Below are 23,597 nucleotides of genomic sequence, written 5' to 3'. Positions count from 1 at the left end.
CTTCTATCTACATATAGCATTGCCATGTTGGTGACAATATCACGTTTTGTCTCTGTTTTCATAATTATTTCAACAATGGGTGAAACTAATTGAGAGAGAAACTGTAGATGAACAACTCCAATGTTTATTTTCTCTTAAACCACAGGGAAAATAAGAGGGGTCATGGTTTATCCTCCAGTTAAAAGTTTTCTTATCTTAAAAATAATATCACCAGTTGCATTTACTTTGCAGCAGTGGTGAGGGGTGTGAAAAATTATCTCGGATGATCTATTCTGTGATCATTGTTTGCAAAGCAAGGAAAAATATCAGAACTATTTTTACAAAATATGCCAGTGTACAGTTATTTTGATTAGGTTCAGGAAAATATAACTGGACATAGCCTAGTCTTTATAGTATCTCTAGAAAAAAGCAAAACAATGCCTTTCTTGGTGGACATCTATAAGATGCTCAGAGGTAACATTATTCACTGGTCTTGAAGTGGAACATAGGCGGCTGTCACCCAGGGAAAGAAACAGGCAGGTTCAGATTTATCCCCTGTGAATGTGTGTGAATGTGCATGCCCTGCCTTCTCTGTGGCCACAGGCAAGCTAGCTGCTTTGATAGTTTTCATCTCTCAGTATCCTCCAGGCTGCTGCAACAGCTGTAAAATTTTACTTTACTGGTCCTTTGAAACCTCACGCTATTGATCTTTGTTGTCACAGACTCAACGTTACCACAGTGGTTCGGTTAAATACTGCCGCTAAAGGCTTTCCTTTTTGCTGCGCGGCCATTTTAGGTCATTATATTTGTGCCTCACAGGAAGAAATATTAGATATGCTCCTCTTACATCAGCTAGACGGTTTCTTCCCTTGTAATACGTCTATTATCTTCTCTACATCTTCAGAACAAGTTCGGAACAGCTACTTTATTGGTTTGGACGGTTCATTGCGGCTTGTTCTTGCCAATGGTATGGAGGTCTCTCTGTATACCGAGCCCCACCTGCTGGCCGGGACAGTCAACCCCACCGTCAGCAAGAGGAACATTACCCTGGCCATTGACAATGGCCTCAACCTGGTGGAGTGGAGACAGAGGAAGGAGCAGGCTCGTGGTCAAGTCACCGTATATGGACGCAGACTGAGGGTAAGAACACAGTTTTGCAAAAACTGATGCATAGCTAAAATTATGCAGGAAAATTGATTTTTCAGGAAATCTCTGAAAAATTAATTTTCAGAGATTTCCTGATCTCTGAAAATTGTTGATGACCTCTATATTTCTGCTCATACTTGGATTAACTTTTAAAGCAGTGGTGCTAAAACTTTTTAGAACAAGCACCTGCTCAGTGAAAATAAAGGTTACCAACAGTGGTGGGCACTGCTAGCTATGAATGTAGGTGTACTAACCCTAAAGCACTAATCATAAACAGTTCCACTAATGCTAAGTCACTATACCAACACTGTATTTAGCCAAAGCTAATGCTTGAGTAGATTTTGTTATTCACAATGAGTCCAAATTATTTGAGAAATATCCACCTATTCAACTCTAACCCTACCTATTTAAAATACTAAAAAAAAGTTCAAATACATAATTAATTTTTAATTAAAATTTTTCACATCCATAGTCATAAAAAGACGAAAACAAACCACACAAAATAAAATTACAAAAAACATTCTTAAAATTTAAACCATAAAAATAAGTTTAAAAAAGGGCGCATGCTACTTGACCTGGCTAGCATTTACAAAGCAGTCAATCCATTCATTCTCCTTGCTGCTGATTGGCTGTACCAACAAGAGCAGAGCTACAAAGACAATGTGAATTAAGTTATAATTGGTGTTTGAACTAGTTATTGAAGCAGTCTAAAAGATATATATATATATATATATATATATAGTTTATTACAGTTAGAATGAGTTTAGGTAGATCATCTTTCATCTAATAAATTATAATAAATACCACTCCAGTCAGAATTGATAAGATAAATAAAAACATAAATACTGACTTTTTATTTTTACAGATGGATACTAGACTGGAGGAAGATAGAATAAATACCACCCACTGAATTTAATTGCAGTTTTAGGTCAACGTGCTTATTGTGTGGGTATTATCACTTTATGACATTTTGGACTACGTAAAGCAGCTTCAGCAGCTGAGATTTATGCTTATGTAGCAAAGCTGAAGTTGGCTGCTTTACAGACGTTGGCCTTTTAGCATGCTAACTGCACTTTAAGAAAAGCATTCTCTGAGTTCTGTAATTGACAGGACTTTTTTAGCTTAGACCCCATGACCGTCGAAACAGCTGAATTTCTTTCTTGTAAATAATAGAAAAGTGTAGGAGTGACTGGCAGTGGACTGAAACAGGTAAGCGAGGAACAGTGCACTATTATTTTACTCCATATGGCCAATTGCAACTCTAGTTGCTCAAGATCTTTCTATGAGAACTTATTAAAATTACTGTAAAACATAGGTATGATATGTCAATATGACTACACAGCAGAGGAGGTTTTTCATTTATTACTTCAAAATAAGTATTACTTTGATTTGTTTAGCAAAACCTGTTAAATAAGTGTGTTGTTTTGTCATAAACTTACAAAGGGAAATTATCTGTTTGTGCTACATCTCATTCTGACATGTTGAGCAGCTGATCCTCCATATGCAGGGTGTGCTGTCCGCAGTAGAAAACGGAACAGGAAAACCAGCTCCAGGAAGAGCTGCGTTGTACTGTGCTACAAAGTGGGGGGCGGAGGGGAGCGCCATAAATGGGTTCTTTTCTAAATTGTGCCCTGTGACATTCCAGCTGGATAAGGACCATTCGAAGCTGCTGAACAAATCTGGCTGGAGTTGCTGCCAAAGTCCCCCTGTTGTTATTTACTCAATAGGAGCACTCCAGCAAACTCTTATATTAAAATTTCATCCATGACCAATATGAGACAGAAGCTGTTATTATGGCTGAGGGAGCAAACACAAACGACACCATGTGCTGCTGGCATGGAGACCCTGTAAATTTCATTCATTCATTTGTTCATTCATCTATAAATGCCCCCCTGTCAGAAAAATAGATAAAACCTCATGCTAGTACTTTTGCTTTTCTCTTGCTCCCAGTTATATCCCAGTATAAAGCTTTAAAATAAATCTGAAATAGCATCTAAAATCTGCCTGCTTTCTGAATGAAATTCGCAGTTAGGGCTGATCTTGATTTTGATGTCAACTGACAAATAAAGTCACCTTACTGTGGAAATGTACAGTTTTGATTATTTGTAAATTTAGGATAATGAAAATTCACTTGATGAGTCCTCCATAAACCTAATGTATATTTCATTATTATTATTATTATTATTATTATTATTATTATTATTATTTGTAAAAATACATTTTAAATTTCACCATAAACTCATTCAGATTTGGTACTAAAGAACAGAAACTGGGTTTTTCTGGGCATCATAATCTTGGTTGAATGAACAACTTGTATGGTGTAGCCATCGTTATATGGAAAAACCTGCTTTACTGCTGTTTGCTGTAAAGGTTGGTGACATAAAATCACACTCGCATATCAGGGGATTTATTAGTTTAACATTTGGAACTATGGATATAAGACTGAGCTGTGGACAGCAGTTAAAGTTAAGGTGTTTTTGTTTAATCCCTCATAATCACAGATTTGTCACATAAAACTACCTCATGGTCTGAATATCTTGAAAAGTATTCAAACCCTTTTAACACATTACACATTTCTTTTACATAAGTTGCTATATATATTGATTTCGAAATGTTTTTGAAATAAAATGTGGTGCACATTTTGGTTAAGAAGATCTGACTTCGTACGTTATGCAACCAGGATTTTTAATTTTTTTATGCGATGTCTCTACCATTTTCTTCCAAATCTTGCCACCATATCTTAATTGGGTTTAGATCAAGACTTTCACTGGGCAATTCTATCAAAAGAATATGCCTTGATCTAAACCAGTGTTTATCACAGTGGGAGCCACCTGGAAGAACTGGGGCCCCTTAGAAAGCTGGAGGGAAAATGAGAAAAAAAAAAAAGTGTTTGCTAGAATGGCTTGTGGTAAAACACAAAGATGTGTGTTGTAACACTTCCTTTTGGTTTGTTTTGGCGCTAACTATCTGCTTAACAGTTTTCAACATTTTTCCCACCTGAGCTGTGGATTGCTGCAGCTGCTCCAGTTACCCTCTGTGTCTTGGCTGCTTTTCTTAGTCGTGCTCTCCTTTTTCAGCTTGCCAATTTAGGTGGATGACCATGTCTTGACGTGTTTGTTTTGGTGCCATTTCTATTCTTTTCTCAATGCTTAAAGCTTAGGATAGTGTTTTATAATTTAATCCTGCTTTGTTCTTCTCCACACTTTAATTCATGTTGTGTACCTTGCTCCTTTTGAGGCTGTTTGTTCACTACTGTTCACTCTATGTGATCTCAGCAGCACATTGACGTTCATGCTAAATGTTTTTTAGCCTTTTCTGATATTAAGCAGACGCTGGGTAACAACTCTGACTCATCTTTTTGCTCTGATTTGTTATTACCAATTCTAAATTGAAATTCAGTTAAATAATATAAGACCAAATTATCATGGTCACAGAAAACCAACAAGTGTGTTTCAAACTGGAGCCCGTTGGTAAAGCATAATAATGTTCTGCATGTCTTGGCCATGCAGAGCCAACAGGAATTTGGTTTAGACTGTCTCCTCCGTTTCTGAAAGGCAACACTGCTAATGGGGAGGTGCCACTTTGTCTGTCATTGGCTGTTCATTTAATGGTCCTGTCGTCCCCTTTGGAAGTGAAAGCATCTAATGTACATTACAGACAACGGCCCCCCAGGGTTGTGTTGGGAAATGGGAGCAGGCCTAATGGCAAGAACAGAGGGGATGAACAAAGCTGGAATCATTGAGCGACCTTGAGTGACATGTCAAGTGATATTATGTGGGCGGCAGGGTGAGAGTGTCATGGCGCGCGGCTGGAGGGTCGCAGGGCGGGGGTGTCGGAATACAAAATAGATATGCAGCTGTGTAGCTCCGACTTCACAGATATCTGTTGTTGTGAGCCGAGGCGACAGGGGAAAGCAGGTTCCTTCTGTCTGACTTCCAGTTTGTTCCTCTGACCGTCTTTGTCACACTGTGGAACTACACTCGCTGGGTTTTGCATTTCTGAAAAGGCTGCTTTTCTTCCTTTTCTGCTGTCTCACATCCCTCTCAGGCTCTCCATCCCTTCCTCAGACTTCCCTTTTGATTTACATTCATGAGGCACAGTGACCGTATCCCTCAACGATAACAAACTCTCCTCTAAGTTTGGGCAGGTTGTTAATTTACAATAATGAGAGAACCCTAGGGGCTGCTGCTGCACCATCGCAGCGCTCTTTATCCTCTTCATCACTGAATACAAAACAGAGACAAAGCTGAGATGTGTGTTGTAACAGTTTAGGATTATCATAGTGCCTTATCATGTGGAGATTGCTGTTCAAAAGAGATACAAGTTAGAAAAATGTTTTCTTTTACTGCAGTGAAAAACAACATAACTGCTGTTATTGAGGGAAAACAGCCAGAGGACTAAATAAATCACCAGAAATGATTAAAGGCAGATTTGTAAAATGACAAATTGAGACTGTCACTTGACACAAAAATCTTTCCTATTGATTTGGAGATTTGATGTTCCGGTAATATGTTATTCACAGAACAGTTAGAAATCTACCTTTGTGAGTGTAGTGAGCTGCAACTATCTTCTTATTTTTTACTTCCTCTCACTTATTTCCTTTGAGATATTCCCTTAAGAGACGGCATCCAATTCGAAAATTATTCCCCATGAGTGGGCTCCTGTTCTCGTGGGATCTTTGGATCTCTGCTGTCAGATGCTTTTCTTTCCTTTCTCACCTCTATGAGATGAGTTTGTTGGAAATCATCTCACGCGGCATGATAAACTTTCTCTAACAGAAAGCAGAGCTCTGTTGCCTTGGAAATAGTTTGAGGCACTAAGGACTGAAGTGTCTCAGTAGATATGGAACGGCCTTTTTCTTTCCCATAAAAGAAACCCCAAGGCACATGGTAGATTGTCTTGGAGGAGTTATGTTTCTTCAACATCACGTATTGCAGTTTGGTTTGTTAAATTTCATCCATTGTCCATAAATTCCCCTTTAATCCACCGGACTCCCAAAGTGCACTAATGCCTGTTAATGGATACTGAAAACATACCTGGGATTGAGTTGTGGTGGTTGACCCGGTCAAATTCACAGATTTTTCTGTGTAATATGAATCCAAATTATTTGAGGAAAATACACCAATTTGTAGATGCTTTTGGTCAAGCATATTCAAAAAAATGTTGAACAAAAAACGCGATTTGGAAGACTGAAGTACGTAGCCGCAATGCTACCTTACACGCTATCGCCTGGCATTTGCGTTGCAAAGGTAGCAACGTGTCTCTGGATAAGTCTGAAAGATAATAGTTATCATTGCTTCTTAAAAATGAAAATAAAGCACATGTGAACGCAGACCCCTGTTCTCATTTCTTGACTAAGTGATCCTCGTCTTTTACTTGCTCTAAATATCCATAGATTGCTCCTGCTCTTAGCTCTCTTGGTTTTATTGAAGGTAATACTCTCAATTGGGTATCAGTGGCATTAATTGCCTCTGGTGTAATTGTCCCTTCATAGATGAGAGACCTAAGCATGTGTTCATCAGAGTGAGATTGAAAAAAGGGAGGGTTTCTCAGCAAGCCCCCGTATGACCTGCTCAGTAGGATGATTCAGGAAACTAGCCAGAAGCAAACTTCTGAGCCACTGACATTTTTTATCCATATCAGGCATTTTTATCAAGCCAGAAAAAAGGATGCTTTAAGGTTAATGTGGGAAAATCATTCATTATGCAGTAATAGCCAATTTGGCTTTGATCTGCTCTGACTTGTGAGCATCAGGTCAAATACTGAAAAATATTGATTTTTTTTTGTTCATTAAATACATTAAAGCTTAAGCCTCAAACTATTTAAGTCTCTACATCAACAAACAGCATTTTCTTTGATGCACTTATATCCCTAAAGGGAAAGGATATAAGCTTTGAAGCATGAATGGGGATCATTTCATAATTCCTTCGTTTCCTGTTGGATTCAATATGACAATCTCCTGCAGCACATTTTTGTTGTATTGTATAAGTATATATTACATGCATTCCTTTAATTAAAGGCACCATTTTTAAACAATGTCTGAAATTGAGAAATATATATTTTTAAAATGTACAAGAAAAAAGGCAAGCACAAGGCTGCCAAGAACACAACCAAAGGTTTCCCAATAGTGGTGACATTCATAACCCTAAGCTCAGGCATCAATGCATTAGATAATGATGATCCAAGATGGAAGTAGAGAAAGCTAAAATTTCAGTTCATAACGTGAATCATGTGGGAATTTATCTGGTTAGAAAAATAAATTCAGGAGAAATGTTGTCTGAGAGCAGCAGCTTCAACAAAACTAACAGTTTGGGTTTAGGCTGGCCTCAGGAGGAGGTACTTTCCAGAGTTGGCAAATTGCTAACTAAATACAAATTCTAAAATACAATGTTTTTGTGTTACTTACCAGTTTTAGAAAGAAGATAAAAATCACCAAAATTCTAATAGATTAGCGTATGAAATTCTGTTAATGTGCTGTACCCATAGCAAAGATTCTGCATCTTATAGTCAACACTTTTCACGGTGTTTATTTTCTGGTTTGAGCATAGAGAAACTAGAGCTCCGTTTAGCTCTCAGATCACCTAAGCTACTCTCTTTGCACAGTTGGATTTAAAGATGGTTTTTTTTCTCCTTTTGCAACTTTCAGAAATGTCAAAGTTACAACTCACAGATTCACAAGTATTTTTCAGTGTGCAGAGAAAAGGAGTTTTGATGATCAATGTGACTCTAATGTCTAATTCATAACAAAACATACTTTGCTGTGTCTTAACACTGACCAAGAATTTTTGAAATTCTTCATTACTTTTTTTTTTGCTCCTGCCAGCTTGAGATACAGCTCTACTGTTAAAATTTAAAGCTGTAATAAGAACAAAAAAAGGATAAGTGCTTCTGCTAAAACTTCTACGTTTCAAAAGACATGCACCACTTTCTTTCCAAACGTTTAAACTTCCTAACATAATTTATTTCAAAACATTTCCTGTCTTTTGTCCAACAGGTTCATAACCGGAATCTGCTGTCGCTAGACTTTGATCGGATCACCAGGACTGAAAAGGTCTATGATGATCACAGGAAGTTCACTTTACGGATCCACTATGATCACGCTGGTCGGCCCACTCTGTGGGCTCCAAGCAGCCGTCTCAACGGAGTTAACGTCACTTACTCCTCTGGGGGGCATGTGGCAGGGATCCAGAGAGGCACCATGTCTGTCCGCATGGAATACGACGCAAACGGCAGAATCATGTCCCAGATATTTGCTGATGGTAAATATTGGAGCTACACGTACCTCGAAAAGGTAAGCACCTTTAAACTTTTAGTGGAAAATAAATGGTTTCAATATAAAGCTGTTATAAATACTGCATAAAAATGTGTGAATAAAAGTGTGTGTGCATAGGAAAGTTGACAAGAAGATATTAGAAAAGATATAAAAATTAACTTCCAATTCTCCAAAATGGTATCTGCAGCACACAGAAAGATTCTTGCACAAATATCAGCCAAAACGTAATTAAAAGTGTCTGGTGCGTTGTAGACATGATTCTTTGTTACCACACTCTGGCAGCAAAGTTCAACCAGAAATAGCTCAGATGAAAAGAACAGCAAGAAGTGTCGCCTTCTGCTCTCTAATTAAAGGTATGATTGTGGAGGAAGAAAAAAGAGCTGCTGTTCTCCAGCTTAGACATTTATGATAAGAAACGACAGTCAGTCACCTTTTTAACAGCCTATCATAAGTTTTGCAGCAACCTGCTGAGACAACCTTGCATATGATTTAAAGGCACCATTTACTGCTTCCAAATGTGCCTTGCTGAGTTGGGAAATACTCAGTTACTTCATGCTGTTCAGATCACAAAAGCTCAATAAGAAGCTGAAATAAGAAAAAGCATGTTTATGACACCATGTAAAAAAATCTTAATAGGGGAGGAATAAAAACTCAAGTTTCATGGTTTGAACTTCATCTGAAAATACACAGCGCTGCATGTTGAAGCTTTTATTGGGATTGCAAATACTATCATATGTACAGTGCCTTGTTAAATTGCTGAACTTTTTCATATTCTCCTGTTACAAACACAAATGTTAATGTATTTGATTTCACTAGACCACCTCAAAGATGTGCATCATCGTAAAGGGGTAGGATGTGATAACATAATTTTTGGGTACCGTACTAGAAGTCGAGGAGCTTGACGGTCCTTCATAGTGTCTTAGTTGTTCCTTGGATAGCGGTCTTCCAAACTGAGATGTGAGATGTTACTCTAGGTATTTGGTGGAGCCACTTCTCCAGCGTGGAGGTCACTGCCCCAAGTCTTCCAATGATCCTGTTCAATAAAGTTGCCTACATATGATAGGCTTCTCCTGAGCCCTTCGTAATTCTCCGGGTTCTCTTATTTGTTTTCTTGATGTGTCCATTATTTGGGACAGCCACATCAAGCACATCAGTCCTTTGCTGCTTATCAATGATCACAATGTCTGGTTGGTCGACCATTATCACAGGATCTTAGCTCAGTCATTCCCCACCACCTTGCAAGGTGTTTCCCACTTTGACTTAAGGTTCTGTAGTTTGTACTCCTTACAGTAGGGGTGCTCAAGTCCAGTCCTTGAGAGCAACCATCCTGCAACTTTCAGATGCATCCCTGCTCCGACACACCTGAATCAAATGAATGGCTCGTTACCAGGCCTGTTCAGAGCTGATCCCGGTCTGTTGAAGTAAGAATGCATTTAAAAGTTGCAGGACGGTAGCTCTTGAGGACTGGACTTGAGCACCCCTGCTTTACAGATGTTTCTGTACACTATACTGGCCGCTTGGTTAAGATGTTCCATCTGTCTTATAATTTATTTCTTCTCTCTCCTTGCAGTCCATGGTGCTGCTTCTCTACAGTCAGAGGCAGTACATCTTCGAATTTGACAAAAACGATCGATTGTCTTCCGTGACCATGCCCAACGTAGCTCGGCACACCTTGGAGACGTCCCGCTCTATTGGCTACTACAGAAACACCTACCGACCCCCTGAAGGCAACGCATCAGTGCTCCAGGACTACAGCGAGGCCGGACGGTTGCTGCAGACCACCCACCTGGGCACAGGTCGCAGGGTCATCTACAAGTATGGCAAGCTCTCCAAGCTGCTGGAGATCCTTTACGACACCACACGGATTGGTTTCTCCTACGACGAGATGGCTGGGATGCTGAAGACCGTCAATCTCCAGAGCGAAGGCTTCACCTGCACGATCCGCTACAGACAGATCGGCCCGCTCATCGATAGGCAGATCTTTAGGTTCAGCGAGGAGGGCATGGTCAACGCAAGGTTCGACTATGTCTACGACAACAGCTTCCGAGTCACCAGCATGCAGGCGGTTATTAACGAAACTCCGCTACCAATTGACTTGTATCGCTATGACGACGTGTCAGGAAAAACAGAACAGTTTGGCAAATTTGGAGTCATTTATTACGACATAAATCAAATTATAACCACGGCGGTGATGACGCACACCAAACACTTCGATGCCTACGGTAGAGTGAAGGAGGTCCAGTATGAGATTTTTCGTTCACTCATGTACTGGATGATGGTGCAGTATGACAACATGGGGCGTGTGGTGGCCAAAGAGCTCAAAGTCGGACCTTACGCCAACACAACACGCTACACCTATGAGTATGATGCTGACGGCCAGCTCCAAGTGGTCTCCATCAATGACAAACCCTTGTGGAGGTACAGCTATGACCTGAACGGCAACCTGCACCTCCTCAGTCCTGGAAACAGTGCGCGCCTCACCCCGCTACGCTATGACATCAGAGACCGCATCACCCGCTTGGGAGATGTGACGTACCGAATGGATGAGGATGGTTTCCTGAAGCAACGAGGGAACGACTACTTTGAGTATAACTCAGCTGGTCTGCTGACGAAGGTATACAACAAAGCAAGTGGGTGGAGCATCAAGTATCGCTATGATGGCCTGGGCAGGCGGGTGTCCAGCAGAAGCAGCACAGGTCACCATCTGCAGTTCTTCTATGCAGACTTGTCCAGCCCCACTCGGGTCACCCATATGTACAACCACTCCAGCTCTGAGATCGCCTCACTATACTACGATCTGCAGGGACACTTATTTGCCATGGAGCTAAGTAGCGGCGACGAGTTTTACGTGGCGTGCGACAACATCGGCACTCCTCTTGCTGTGTTCAGCGGTTCAGGCCTCATGATTAAGCAGATTCTCCACACGGCATTCGGAGAGGTTTATCTGGACACCAATCCCAGCTTCCAGATTATAATTGGCTACCAGGGAGGACTGTATGAGCCTCTTAGCAAACTGGTCCACATGGGCAAACGGGATTACGATGTCCTTGCTGGCCGCTGGACAACACCGGACAGAGAGATCTGGAGTCATCTCAATAACAATCGCATCGTTCCATTCAACCTGTACATGTTTAAGAATAACAATCCACTCAGCAATAATGAGGAGACAAAGTGCTACATGACAGGTAATTCGTCCTAAAACTGAACTGACAAATAAGATGAGATAGTTTTATTTATTTTATATACACTTACAAAATGGGAGGAGGCAAGAAATTTACCATTCAAGTGAGTTATTCATAAATCGTGAACAAAAATACATTTCCTGAAATATAAATGTGAATGAAGGGTAACAACTCAATATTTTTGTGAAATCAGATTTTAATTTTTTTTTTTTTATTATTACATTTTTAGTCAAAATTAAATTCAAATTTAGAAGATGTTTAAGAGGTCCCTCGCTGATGTTGGACTTCAGTGTGTTTATGTGCTTCCATGCATCTCTGCCTCTGCAAGCGCCCAGCGGCTATCATTTTGAAAGTGCTCAAAGGGAGCCTTGCTTTATGACCGGGCCCTCTCTACTGTTGAACACTCAGATCCTTCACAGAAATATTCTCTGTTCCTTTGTGGTAGGGGGAGGACAAATGACAGTGAAAGCACTGCAGTGGGGAACAGGAGGGCACAATGGATTCATAGAAATCATATCCAGGGCTGGTTGCATCTGCCTTAGAGCCTGGAAGGGAAACTATGTTAACGATACCCAGTAAATTCTCTGTGGTTAAATTATTTTCTTTGTTTCACCTGCATAATATGGATTGGGAATATGGTACTTTTTTTTTTAAAGTCCCATTTCCTGTGCACCGTGTCCAGAGGTAAATTAAGCCCCTTTTTTGTTTAATTGGGATCCAGCCTTCAACTACTTTTGCTCCAACAAAGTCATTTAACTTCCCTCCAACGAGAGCGCCGTTCAGCTTCACAGTCCTCCATAAGGGGCTCTGAATACTAAGCAGACCCATAGATATACTGCAGCGGGTCTGCCTCAACTGTGATTGATGGCACTGACATTTAAATTCCATTCAGTAAATGACTGTGGTCCTTTCATTGTTCCCAAATAAATTCTTGTTTAAAAAAGCTTTGTTGTGCACCACAGTGTTGTATTGGCAATCTGTTGCCACCCATGTGCCGTGGCAGTGACTCTGCTGTCAATAACAGGAGCGGGATACAAATACCTGCAACTGAACAGCTTTTTGTTCCTGACATGTTGTTCTCTGATCTTAAAAATGATTTTATTGATAGGGCTTTGTGAAAGTATCATTACTTATATCCTTTTTTTTTGTGCATTTTTTACTTTTAGAACAGAAACCTTATTTTTTGTTAGTGTTATTTGATAAATCCAACACTTAAACCCAACAATTAAAAATCTGGGATGGGAATAAAAGGATATATGATTGTATTCAGTTTCTGGATTGTTTGTATACCCACTTTTCTCTTACCCCAAATAAAAAATTTTAAAAATGTAATTAGTAAAAAGACTCCTGTTGTGCATGATGTAATCACAGTTAATTAGAAGATGGCTGTATCTAAATTAGGGATGTAAAAAATTAACAGACATATTATTGTCAATTCATAGTTTATTAGATTAAAATTAGTTCCATCCCATTAATTAATGACATCCGTTTAGATCTTCTTTCAGTGTTGTAATTTGGCCGCCATCCAGGAGAAGGCGTCACTGCTCGTTCTTAAGCGGGACCAGTTGTAAAAGAAAATATGGCGAAGCCATACCTGAAGGAAAAGTCCTGTAAGGGACACACAATGCACTTTATATGGACAGGTAGACTGCAGAATTTTGAATTGTTTGCACTCGATTTTATTCAGGTATGACAGAATAAAGGGGTGTAAATAAGAAAATAAAATACTACTTTTTGATTTTCAGTAGTACACATTTTTAATAAAACCAACTGAAGTTTCCGGTTTTGACATGACAGAATCTGAAAAAGTTCAGCAGGGAGTGAGTACTTCAGCAAATAACATGAAAAGTGGATTGCAGCCGTTCTAACAACCACCGTTTTGGCTGCTGCTTTTAGACGGATTGCATTATCGTGATTGCATGGAGTTGAATCTTGGAAATGTCACTCGCCTCCCCGCGCATCTCATTAGAGAAATAGTACTACTGGAGGGACCCACTGAGTGTTCAAAATATCTTTCTGCTGAAGTCTCTGGTGACATGAAATTACAGTCCATAATTAGCTGCAGACGTGCTCAGATGTTGTTTCTGGAATCCAGCTGTGTGTCATTAGTGGGGCATCTGTAGGACTGGACATGAATCACCAACATCATCTTGAGTGTTCAGACAAATGAAGTGCTCCTCCTAACTGAAGAGCATTTCAAGAAGCCAGCCACTTAACTACAAAATGTCAACTGATCAGATTTAATAAATTAATCTCATCTTTTTCTCCTTTTTTGTCTAAATCCAATATATTTTTACAGAAGTTTAACTTTTTTAATCTCTCCTCCACAGATGTGAACAGCTGGCTTGTGACCTTTGGCTTCCAGCTGTATAATGTTATCCCCGGCTATCGTAAACCGAGCACAGAGAGCATGGAGCCCTCCTACGAGTTAGTCCACACCCAAATCAAGACACAGGAGTGGGACAGCACCAAGGTAGTCACTCATCTATCTCAGCTTTCATCCTAAAGTATTACCTTCTGCTTTTGTCCCCTTTGCTTTTCACCATCATTAGCAAATGAGCATGCTCTTTGTTGCCACATTCCCAGAGGAGCTGCTAACTACCAAGCCAAACATGGCCCAGTGAGCCAGGTCTCAGCCCCTCATCCCCATCTTGGGGAATGGGGTCAGGCTAAACAGTTCTTGTAATTGTCCTGCCATTAGGGAAATTCACTCTCCATTCCCCTCCACCAACGACCATCGATTTCATCTCGGTTTTACTCTGCTGGCTAAGGTCTGAGAAGTAGTAGACAGGCTCTGATTCTCACTTGTATCAGCCCTTTTCGGTAGCCCCCAACTCACTTGAATTATTGAAGAGGCCACTGTTGTTTTCATGGGGTTGGTTACAGCCAGACAAGAGAATGGCACAGGAATGGATTTGTGTTGGATGACACTCCAGCTGTTATCCTAACACAGAGAACTTGTTTTTGAAAATTGTGTACATTAAAAACTACTGAGTTGGTATATTAAAAAAAAAAAACGTTATATGCGAGTTTCACCTCTGGTCTACGGAGACCCAGAAGAGCCTAAAAAATGTAGTCAACAGCAAAAGGCACTACACAACAAGAAAAACCACAGGTGAAGCTACGCTAAAACTGAAATTATGTTGCCAAGTTTATTGTTATCAGACTTTGCTAATATGAAACTTTTGTTAAAATGGAAGCTATTATAACAAGTTTATCAAAACTTATAATTTAGCATTAAAACAAAATTATGCTAAAGCAGAATTTGAGGTAAAACAAATAGTGTTGACCCCTCTGTGCCACCTTACTGGTCTGACCAGTCTGAAATAGGTACCAAGTCATTGTTTATGTGGTTGGTTTTTGTTATATAATTTAAAGGCCACATATCATAATTTTTCCTTCTTTTCCCTTTCAGTTGTGTCCATGCTTGTTGCTTTCTATGTCTAATGAGTAAAAAAGAAAGACCAGAAGAAAGTGAACTCAGGACATTGATAGCCAACTACTTGACCATGATGTCCGAATTTGATTTATTTATTTCTTATTTTCAGTCTCTTCTAGTTTTCTAGCTCTTGAGTAAGATGCTATTTGCCTTTGAAGTAGACTTGACTCAACTTTCCAAAGTAGATTAAAATGTAACAGGAATTTCTGTATTTCTTGGATTTTTGGAAAGCACAGACATTTCATACATCTCTTGTGTAGAGCATTACCATAAAGGTAAAAACCACAGCAGTGTCCTCATATTGCCTGGGCTGCTGTTGGATGTGTTCCTGTGGAAATCTCCTGGGACTGAGTCATCCGGTGCTAACAACCCACAGAAATCTTTGAACTCACCAAAGTTATCAATCTACAAAGGAGAAGCAACACAGAACTCAAACAACATCCCATCTATTTTCAGTTCAGACGTTTCAAAGTTGTAACAGGCTTTTCGCCTTCTCTGTTGAAATGAAACACTAAAAATGAAAGTCCATATCATAATATGTTTGGTTTCAGGAAAATTTCCTGCTTCTTTCTATCAGAAGATAGGACGTTTATACATCTAAATTAAAAGATTTATCTACAAACTGCAGCTCCTCAATTATTTAGAGACCTAAGTAGCTCAAACTGTGTAGTCATTAAGCCTTTGAATTGCGAGATTAGCCTCATTTTGAAGTTTTCCGTCATGTTTTTGAGGAAGATTCGCCTTCAGCACACCTCTGGATCCATATAATTAGTCCTCCTCCTGTTCATGAGCTGTTGTGTGATATTTTTATCCAGAACCCATTTCTTCTGAAAGGATGCCCAGAGATGGTTAATGCCAGGTTGATCCTCACTGCAAATGGCCAGATAAGCCCAGGAACATATTGGGTTCTTTCGGGAATCAATACAACTTTAAAACGGCATGTTGTACATCTATACCATGGTATTTGATTGTATTTTATTCAGAAAAAAAAAGAAGAAAAAACAGCTCCCGTGCTATCTCTGTCTGCTTAAGCCCCCGTTTTGTGATGCTGCTCGATCCACGCAGAGATTGAAAAGTGCCGTGAGCAGACGGAGAGATGAGGTCTGCGATGCGCAAGGCTCTTTCTCACATTCAGGGTTTTGCTGGAGGCTCACTGCACCCCCTGCTATGTGACTGATGCGTCTCTTGGAGTTTCCCTGGAGGCTGTTTCAGTAAAGTGGAGGACATTGCACTTCGTCCCCTCTCCATCGGCCCTCAGAACAGCTGAACAGGTCACTGCTTGCGAGGACCTCCATAGCACATGTGCCTTTTCCTCTCCTCCATTTGACATGTGTTCATCCAGGATGTGATGCAGTGTTATGTCAACCGATGGTCAGACATGCTGCATGCTGCAGAGCGCTCTGCCCCCCACACCAATTCCTCTGACCAGAGTCAGAACTGAAAAACTGTCAGGAAGGCTTTGCATGTTACTACTTGGCAGGAACTCCTCAGGATACATGGAGGCTCATATGTTGGCTGGTGACTTGAAGGCATTTTTAAAGCCGTTTGGTTGCTGCTTACGTGCACCCAGGCGACTGCCTTGTTGTTTTCTGGCCAGCTTCCATTTCACATCATCCTGCCTGAGTTTTTGTTTTTTGTCTTTCTTTCTTTCTTTTAGAGGAACATCTCTTGTCAAGTAATATTAGGACAAAGCATAAACATTGGCTGGAGGGGATGTGATATCTCCTTTGATCCCTTACAGAATGAGTTGTGCTGCATACTCCAGTTACCAAAAAACTCCTGTTTCAGATTAAGCCCAGCAGTGCTTTTAGAAGACAGCCGTTTCACTAGCTTTTTTTTTTTTTTTATGATCAGAGAGATTTGAATTCTCTGACAAACACCTCTGCTGTTACCTTGACTATGTAGTGATGTACTCACAGATACAAAACATCATGGATCTGTTTTCTGGACATTTTAAAAGCTGTTTCATCAACATTTTGTGAGAAAATTCTGATGAGACACAGCAATGACATTCAATCAAATATGAATTTTGTATTTTTACTTCCACTTACTCAACCAGAAAGAGGTTTTAAGCAATGCAAACACATATTTTTGTTGGACTTTCTGTAAACTGATGGAAATTGTTCTTGCAAAGTTAGCAAGGAGTGAATATTGTGTGTAAAGTTCTACACTTTATAGTGACTTGCTAAACAATCCATACTGCTACTCCACATTTTTCCATTACAATTACAAACTTGCAATTGAATTTACTAAATTTTAACATGACAGACTAACACAAAGGAAAATTGTGTATTTTTTTTTACAACTTATGTTTCAGAGCAAATTCCAATAAAACATTTCAAGTTTGAGATTGTAATGTGACAAAATATAAAAAAAGTTCAAGTGAGATTCTTTTGTAAAGCACTTTGTTTCTGTTTCATTTATTTCAAACTACTCCTGGTGCTGTCCTCAGCTGGCGCTGCGTGGGCTGTGACTAACCAGTGTTGTCTTTGTTTTGCAGTCTTTGCTGGGCGTTCAGTGCGAAGTTCAAAGGCAGCTCAAAGCTTTCGTCAAGCTGGAACGCTTTGGTCAAATCTACAACGCCAAAAGCGCAGGATGTCCCCAGACAGAAGGGAAGAAGATCTTCGCCTCTGGTGGGTCCATCTTTGGGAAGGGGGTGAAGTTTGCCATCCGAGACGGCCGCATCAGCACCGACATCATCAGCCTGGCCAACGAGGACGGACGCCGCATGGCCGCCGTTCTGAACGACGCGTTCTATCTAGAAAACCTTCACTTCACCATCGCAGGGATGGACACCCACCATTTTGTCAAGCTGGGCTCTGTGGAAGGAGACCTGGCGCTTATTGGCATGACGGTTGGCCGGCGCACGTTGGAGAACGGTGTCAACGTCACCGTGTCTCAGGTCAACACCGTGCTGAATGGCAGGACTAGGCGCATCACCGACATCCAGCTGCAGCATGGATCATTGCTCCTCAACACACGATACGGCGGCAGCGTCGACGAAGAGAAAGCCCGCGTTCTGGAGCTGGCTCGGCAGAGGGCCGTCGGCCAGGCCTGGGCCCGGGAGCGCCAGAGACTCAGAGATGGGGAGGAAGGCTCAAGAACCTGGACTGAGGGAGAGAAGCAGCAGCTTCTGGGTTCAGGGAAGGTGCAAGGCTATGACGGATACTATGTGGTTTCAGTTGACCAATACCCCGAGCTGGCAGACAGTGTCAACAACATCCACTTCATGAGACAGAGTGAAATGGGCCGAAGGTGACATGAACACGAGGCTGTCGGATAACGGACTCCGATGTAGGAAATGGGACTTCTTGCCAAAGACAGTTGTGTACATGACCACACTTGTTTTTTTCTTTGACTGTGCCCAACTTGGTTTTTAATATGCTGTAAACAAGAAGACGGTTGCAAACAGTTGCACTGCACTGACAGAAGAGTGCCCTTCTCCTTCTGAGGATTCTTTACCAGTCTTTGACCTTCAAGTGCGGCTGCTACAGGATGAAAATCTGTGATGTCTTTTGGCTTATTTTTGTGACTCCATTTCCTCATACCTGTTGGTGATTCTCTTCAAAGGAATCTTGAGAGGAGTTTTGGTGATCCGTTGTGTTCTCCGGCTCTCTCTCTCTTTCGGCCAACAGACTTTTGCAGATTGTAATTCACAATCCTGCTCCATTCTGCCTTTTTCTGCGCCTCAGCCAAGGAGATTCCATCTCTTTTAATCACTCCTTTTTTATACTTGAAGCCCTCATAGCCCCTGTCATCCATTAATAATGAGAGAAATTGCTGTTGGCCGTAATGCCCTTCATCAAAACCACAGCTGAACTTGTCAAAGCACCTTCATTTGTGTGATGTCTCGGAGTTCTATGAGAGGAGGCTTTGTGCTCATTTGTGGTCTTAAGGTTTCTGTGCACCCTGAAATGTGCATGTCGGCCTTTTTTATTAAGTACAAAACCTGCAAAAATGCTTAATGACAGCGCCGTGCAGAAGGTAGATCATTACCTGTTGGGCTTTTTCACATTTTCTCCAGTTTCTCTACAAGCATTGGCATATTATTCTGAATTTTATTGGATAAATCAACACAGAGGACTGTTTTAAATAGAGAAATGTAAAAGGTTTTCATATCTCTTTTACAAATGAAACCTTGAAAGTCTGTCATACATTTTTTAGCTTTCATTTCTCTTGTGCACCTAAATAAAATCTCCTACAACCAACTCCACCAGTCTGTATTTTCAGTATAAATACAGCTGTTATGTGATCTCACTGGTATGTCAGAGACTATTTTTGAACAAAATATTATAAAACAGATTAAATACCTTTCTGATGTGATCTAAATATGAAAAAGCTCAATAGACTTGATTATTTTTGCAGAGCTCTGCAGGCCTAAATTGAATAAGCATGCAATCTCAGTCAATTAGATTATCGTTGAAAAGTAAATTATTTCAGCGATTCAGTTCAAAAAGTGAATCTCTTACATTATTCAGATTCATTAAACAGAGTTACATATATTTAAGTTTGTATTTCTGTTATTTTGTCGAGCTGGCTTTTATTGTTCCAGATATAGAAATGGTTGTCTGAAAATGTTTTGGGAAATTTATGAAGTAAACATTTTTAATGAATTTTTTAAATGCAGCACCATCCATAGGCACAGTGCCTATGGATGGTGCTGCATTTTGTTACCGTCACAAAATGCATTTTAATGGTAACACCTTTAAGGAGTAATCACTGTCCTCTAAATTCCCAACTCGGTTGGCATGCTAAGCGACACAACAGCGCCACCCTGGCAGGATGTGGGGAACTGAGTGCACAGGAAGGGGCAGGGCTTAGGGTGGGCTTGGAACCAACTCATAACTTTTAGCAGTTCTGGTATGTAATTCTGGTTTTCGGGCTTTCAGAAATTGCAAATGGTTCATTTTAAATTTGAAAGTGTTATTTTATGGGACAGTCATTACCTTCTTTAAGTGACCTTGAGTGTTATGAAAGGCAATTCTAAATAAAATGTATTATCAGTTTTATTATTACGCCATTGTTGTTGGCTTAGCAGTCATTAATGCTGGCTGTTCATTTACACTCCATCCAAACACAAGAAGGTTTAGTGGGAAGAAGAAGTAGATATAAAAGCAACTGTGATTTTAAAGGAAGTCTATTCAAAAATTTCGGGGAGATTTGCAAGGCATTCGGTGTGAAAGAGAAAATCTGCTAATCCTTTGTGCACTTTTTATGTGCGATACGTTTTTCTCCTTCTTAATTTTCTCCTAAGATGCTTGGATACAGGTGTATGTGAACACCCAGCTTTATAAATAATGATCTTTAGTGGCAGTTACAAATAATAATTTTTGTAATGAACCTTTTTTATGATATTCTAATTAACTGAGATGCACCTATAAAAGAAACGAAGGGATATGATATTGGATTTTTATTTTTTGTGTTCCTCTTTTCAGTGAATTTTGAAAAATCTAAATTTAGGATAGATTTTTTTAGTACTTGGTCAGACAACTCAATCACAAAACTACATGAAGAGCCAAGCCTGTAAGAAAATACTGTGGAACTATTGTGTATTAAAGAACAAAAAGGTATTTTCTGGGACTGGTTTTGAACTATATTTTCATTTTGTTTTATAAATAGCTATATGAATTAACAGTATAACAAATGTGAATTTAAAAATAATGTGAATTATTGTCCCTTCTATTGTTGATTGTTGTACTTGAACAATACTTGGGGGAGGGGTGGGGGCTGTTTAAACACATGGAATAAAACATTGAGGAGGGTTTTAGTGAAATCCCTTACTGTGTATTTCATTAGACTCACAGCTTTTTTTTTTTTCATGAATCTCGATTTCCTTGTGGGAAGCACTGAGGAGTTAAAGTCAGTATTCCACAACACAGCGTCCAATCCGATTAAACTTTGGGTGAAAATGGTTTTAAATAGTGTCAGGCTAGCCAGAAGGTCAAAGAAAGCAGTTAATTCAGTCATACATGCTCCATTAGCATATTGGCTGCAGTGGTAAATGGGCTTCGGGTCGTACTGTGGGTCTGATGAAAGATACAAATTGCCTTTGCCCTAAGGGCTGCCCGCAGGTCAGCATAGAAAGTGCTTTTATTCTCCAGGATAGGGCTCCTCTTAGTTGGAGGAAATGCATTTGACCTGCAGGTGTTCTGGTTCCCGTTTACAGTCTAAAGGTTGTCTATACACGCCACCTTTTGCCACATGGACACTTTTTGGCCCTCGTACATCTGTGACCCCCTCCCTATCCTACACACACCTTCTCTTTTCATGCCTCTCCTCTGGTGGATACTGCAAAGGACAGTTTAATTGTGCTCGTTTAAAAATGTCATGATGTGAAACTCATAAGGAGACAATTCTGAAAGTTGTGACATTGATTTGACTTCTGGTACCGTTTTGAACTATGCCAAGCCACTTCACACTCTTGACTGTCATTTTCCGATCAAGCATATAGACTTGTCTGTGTGTCTATAGGTGGTGAGAGCATGATTGAGTGTCTCAATCTGTACAAACAATTAAGCAAATTGGACAAGACTTCTTTTTTTTTTTTGCTGTTTTTTTTTTATGATGGTTGATTCAGTGGCATTTTGTTCCTGAAAAACAATATGTATGTTCAGCATAATATGAATGAAGGATATTTGCATTGTGGAATATTGCACTGATAATTGTTGCGTCATAAGACTGTATCTTTTTCTAAAAGTTTTTGGACTCATTTTGAGTTTCGGTTTGTTCTCAACACTGTGTTTTTAGCGCTTCTTCTGACTGTGTAAATATGAGGACATCCAAGTAAGCTGTAAATAAAATGCAAATGTAGATACCTCTTAGAGCTACATTGGTGACCCTGTGTAGTCTTAAGGTAGAAAAAAAAATAAAGGGAATATTTTGTGTTTATGTTTTGTGTTGATCTTAAATTATTATTTATCACACACAATACAAGGAAACAAATCCAATTTTACGATAACTCTAAGAGAAAGAGAGTTGTTCGTGCTAATATAAATTTAATATAGTCCGTTGAATAAGAAGTCCTTCCCTTAGAACTGTTCTCACTTTGTGTTGTGAGCATTTAGCTTCCTTTAAATAATTTTTTCTAGATAAGTTCTAAAACACTAATTTACTTGCCTCTTTTGTAAAGTCTCAGTTTAGTAAAGTTTGACATTTGTGTTGACGTTATGATTATAGACTGCTAAGGATTCTTCAAATAGACATTTATTTATTTTGAGGAACAAGCTAACATAAAACATACAGTGGCATTAGCTTCTACCATACACCGTGCTGCTATAGCATGAGCGTAATGTTCATGGTTAGTTCTTTGGGGTTAGCAACATTAACTTTTTAATTAGGGCTGCACACTTTTGTGATACACCAAAACAAAGTAGCTCATAATTGTGAAATGAAGGGTTTTACACAAATAAAAATATGTAAAATATGTTGGATATTGGTATTCTGCTCCCTGAGATAGTACTGTATAGGGCCACTTAAAATATTGCTGCAAGTTTGTTTGTTTTTTCACTACAATGGACAAGTGGCCTATTCCAAATTCAATCAATCAATCAAATTTTATTTGTATAGCACATTTCAGCAGCAAGGTATTTCAAAGTGATTTACATCAAATCAAACACAGAAACACAATGCAACACAGAATCAATAATCAAAACACGACGATATGTCAAGTGCCATCAATAAATTTGTAATTGATTACTTTTTAAATACAATCCTAAACAGGTTGCCTTTTAGTCGAGTTTGCATCCATAAAAGGCTTACCTGTTTCAGTATTCATTACCAAAAAAAAAAAGAACACCTATTTGTATGTTTTTTGACAGAGCCTATCTAAAAGTGGTTGGCTTAAAACTTTGATGCGACTTAAAACTTTATTGTTTTGGTGTTTGCACAGCAGCCAATCCAGAACCAGCATTTATTTTCCTTGCTTCTGATTGGCTGTACCCACAAGAAAAGAGGTAAGAAACACCTTAACTGTTAGGTTCTCCGGTAGTTCTAAAATATTTTTTATTGCGATGTATATTTAGGTGTATATGGAGTTTGAACTATTACAGCAGACAGTTTTAAGTGTTTCTTTCAACGCAGTCTCAAGTATTTATGGATTTTAGCTTTTCATACGAGGCTGTACAGTGTACACCTTAACTTTAGCGAAAACCTGCTGTATATCTCTTCGATAGAAACTGTCTACAAACTGCAATGTTTTAAGTGTTGTCTCAGATTACATTTTTTTTATTTAATGTATCATCAACTTCTCAAGAAAATGGACCAAAACTTATAGCTGTAGCTTAACAAAATGTTAAACAGGGGAAAGAAGCTCCAGGAGAGTGAATACTTTTGCTAGGCTAAGCATTTCCATGCTATTCACTGCTTAGATGTTAGATTTTACCATTCATCTCCATCTCCAGTCTATTACCCCTACATTAATTCTCTCCCTAGGATACAAACCTTAACGAGCCTAATTTGATACAGTGCGATAATTTATTATTGTTCTATTCAGTTAAACAAGCTTTGCCACCTGTTTAGACTTTGAAACCATTAGTTTCTTGCATGAAGTGAACATGTGGCTGAATGCCAGTTCATAAAG

General features: G+C 39.5%; 1 protein-coding gene across 8 annotated transcripts in view; it reads left to right on the top strand.

Moving 5' to 3' along the window:
- Positions 1-21,907, top strand: part of tenm4 (teneurin transmembrane protein 4) — a 225,673-nt gene extending 203,766 nt beyond the window's left edge. For all 8 annotated transcript variants that reach the window (XM_044118604.1, XM_044118610.1, XM_044118609.1 and 5 more), the window contains 5 exons: positions 884-1,119; positions 8,120-8,416; positions 9,969-11,583; positions 13,911-14,053; positions 17,520-21,907. In XM_044118604.1, coding sequence (XP_043974539.1) covers positions 884-1,119; positions 8,120-8,416; positions 9,969-11,583; positions 13,911-14,053; positions 17,520-18,278 — 3,050 coding nt within the window. In that variant the 3' untranslated portion in view covers positions 18,279-21,907. The remainder of the gene's footprint in view (positions 1-883; positions 1,120-8,119; positions 8,417-9,968; positions 11,584-13,910; positions 14,054-17,519) is intronic.
- Positions 21,908-23,597: the final 1,690 nt, after the last annotated feature.

This window comes from Gambusia affinis, linkage group LG06 (genome assembly GCF_019740435.1).
Source record: "Gambusia affinis linkage group LG06, SWU_Gaff_1.0, whole genome shotgun sequence".
Lineage (NCBI taxonomy): Eukaryota > Metazoa > Chordata > Actinopteri > Cyprinodontiformes > Poeciliidae > Gambusia > Gambusia affinis.
The sequence above is the reverse complement of the archived record's forward strand: the minus strand, read 5'-3'. Positions and strand labels throughout refer to the sequence as shown.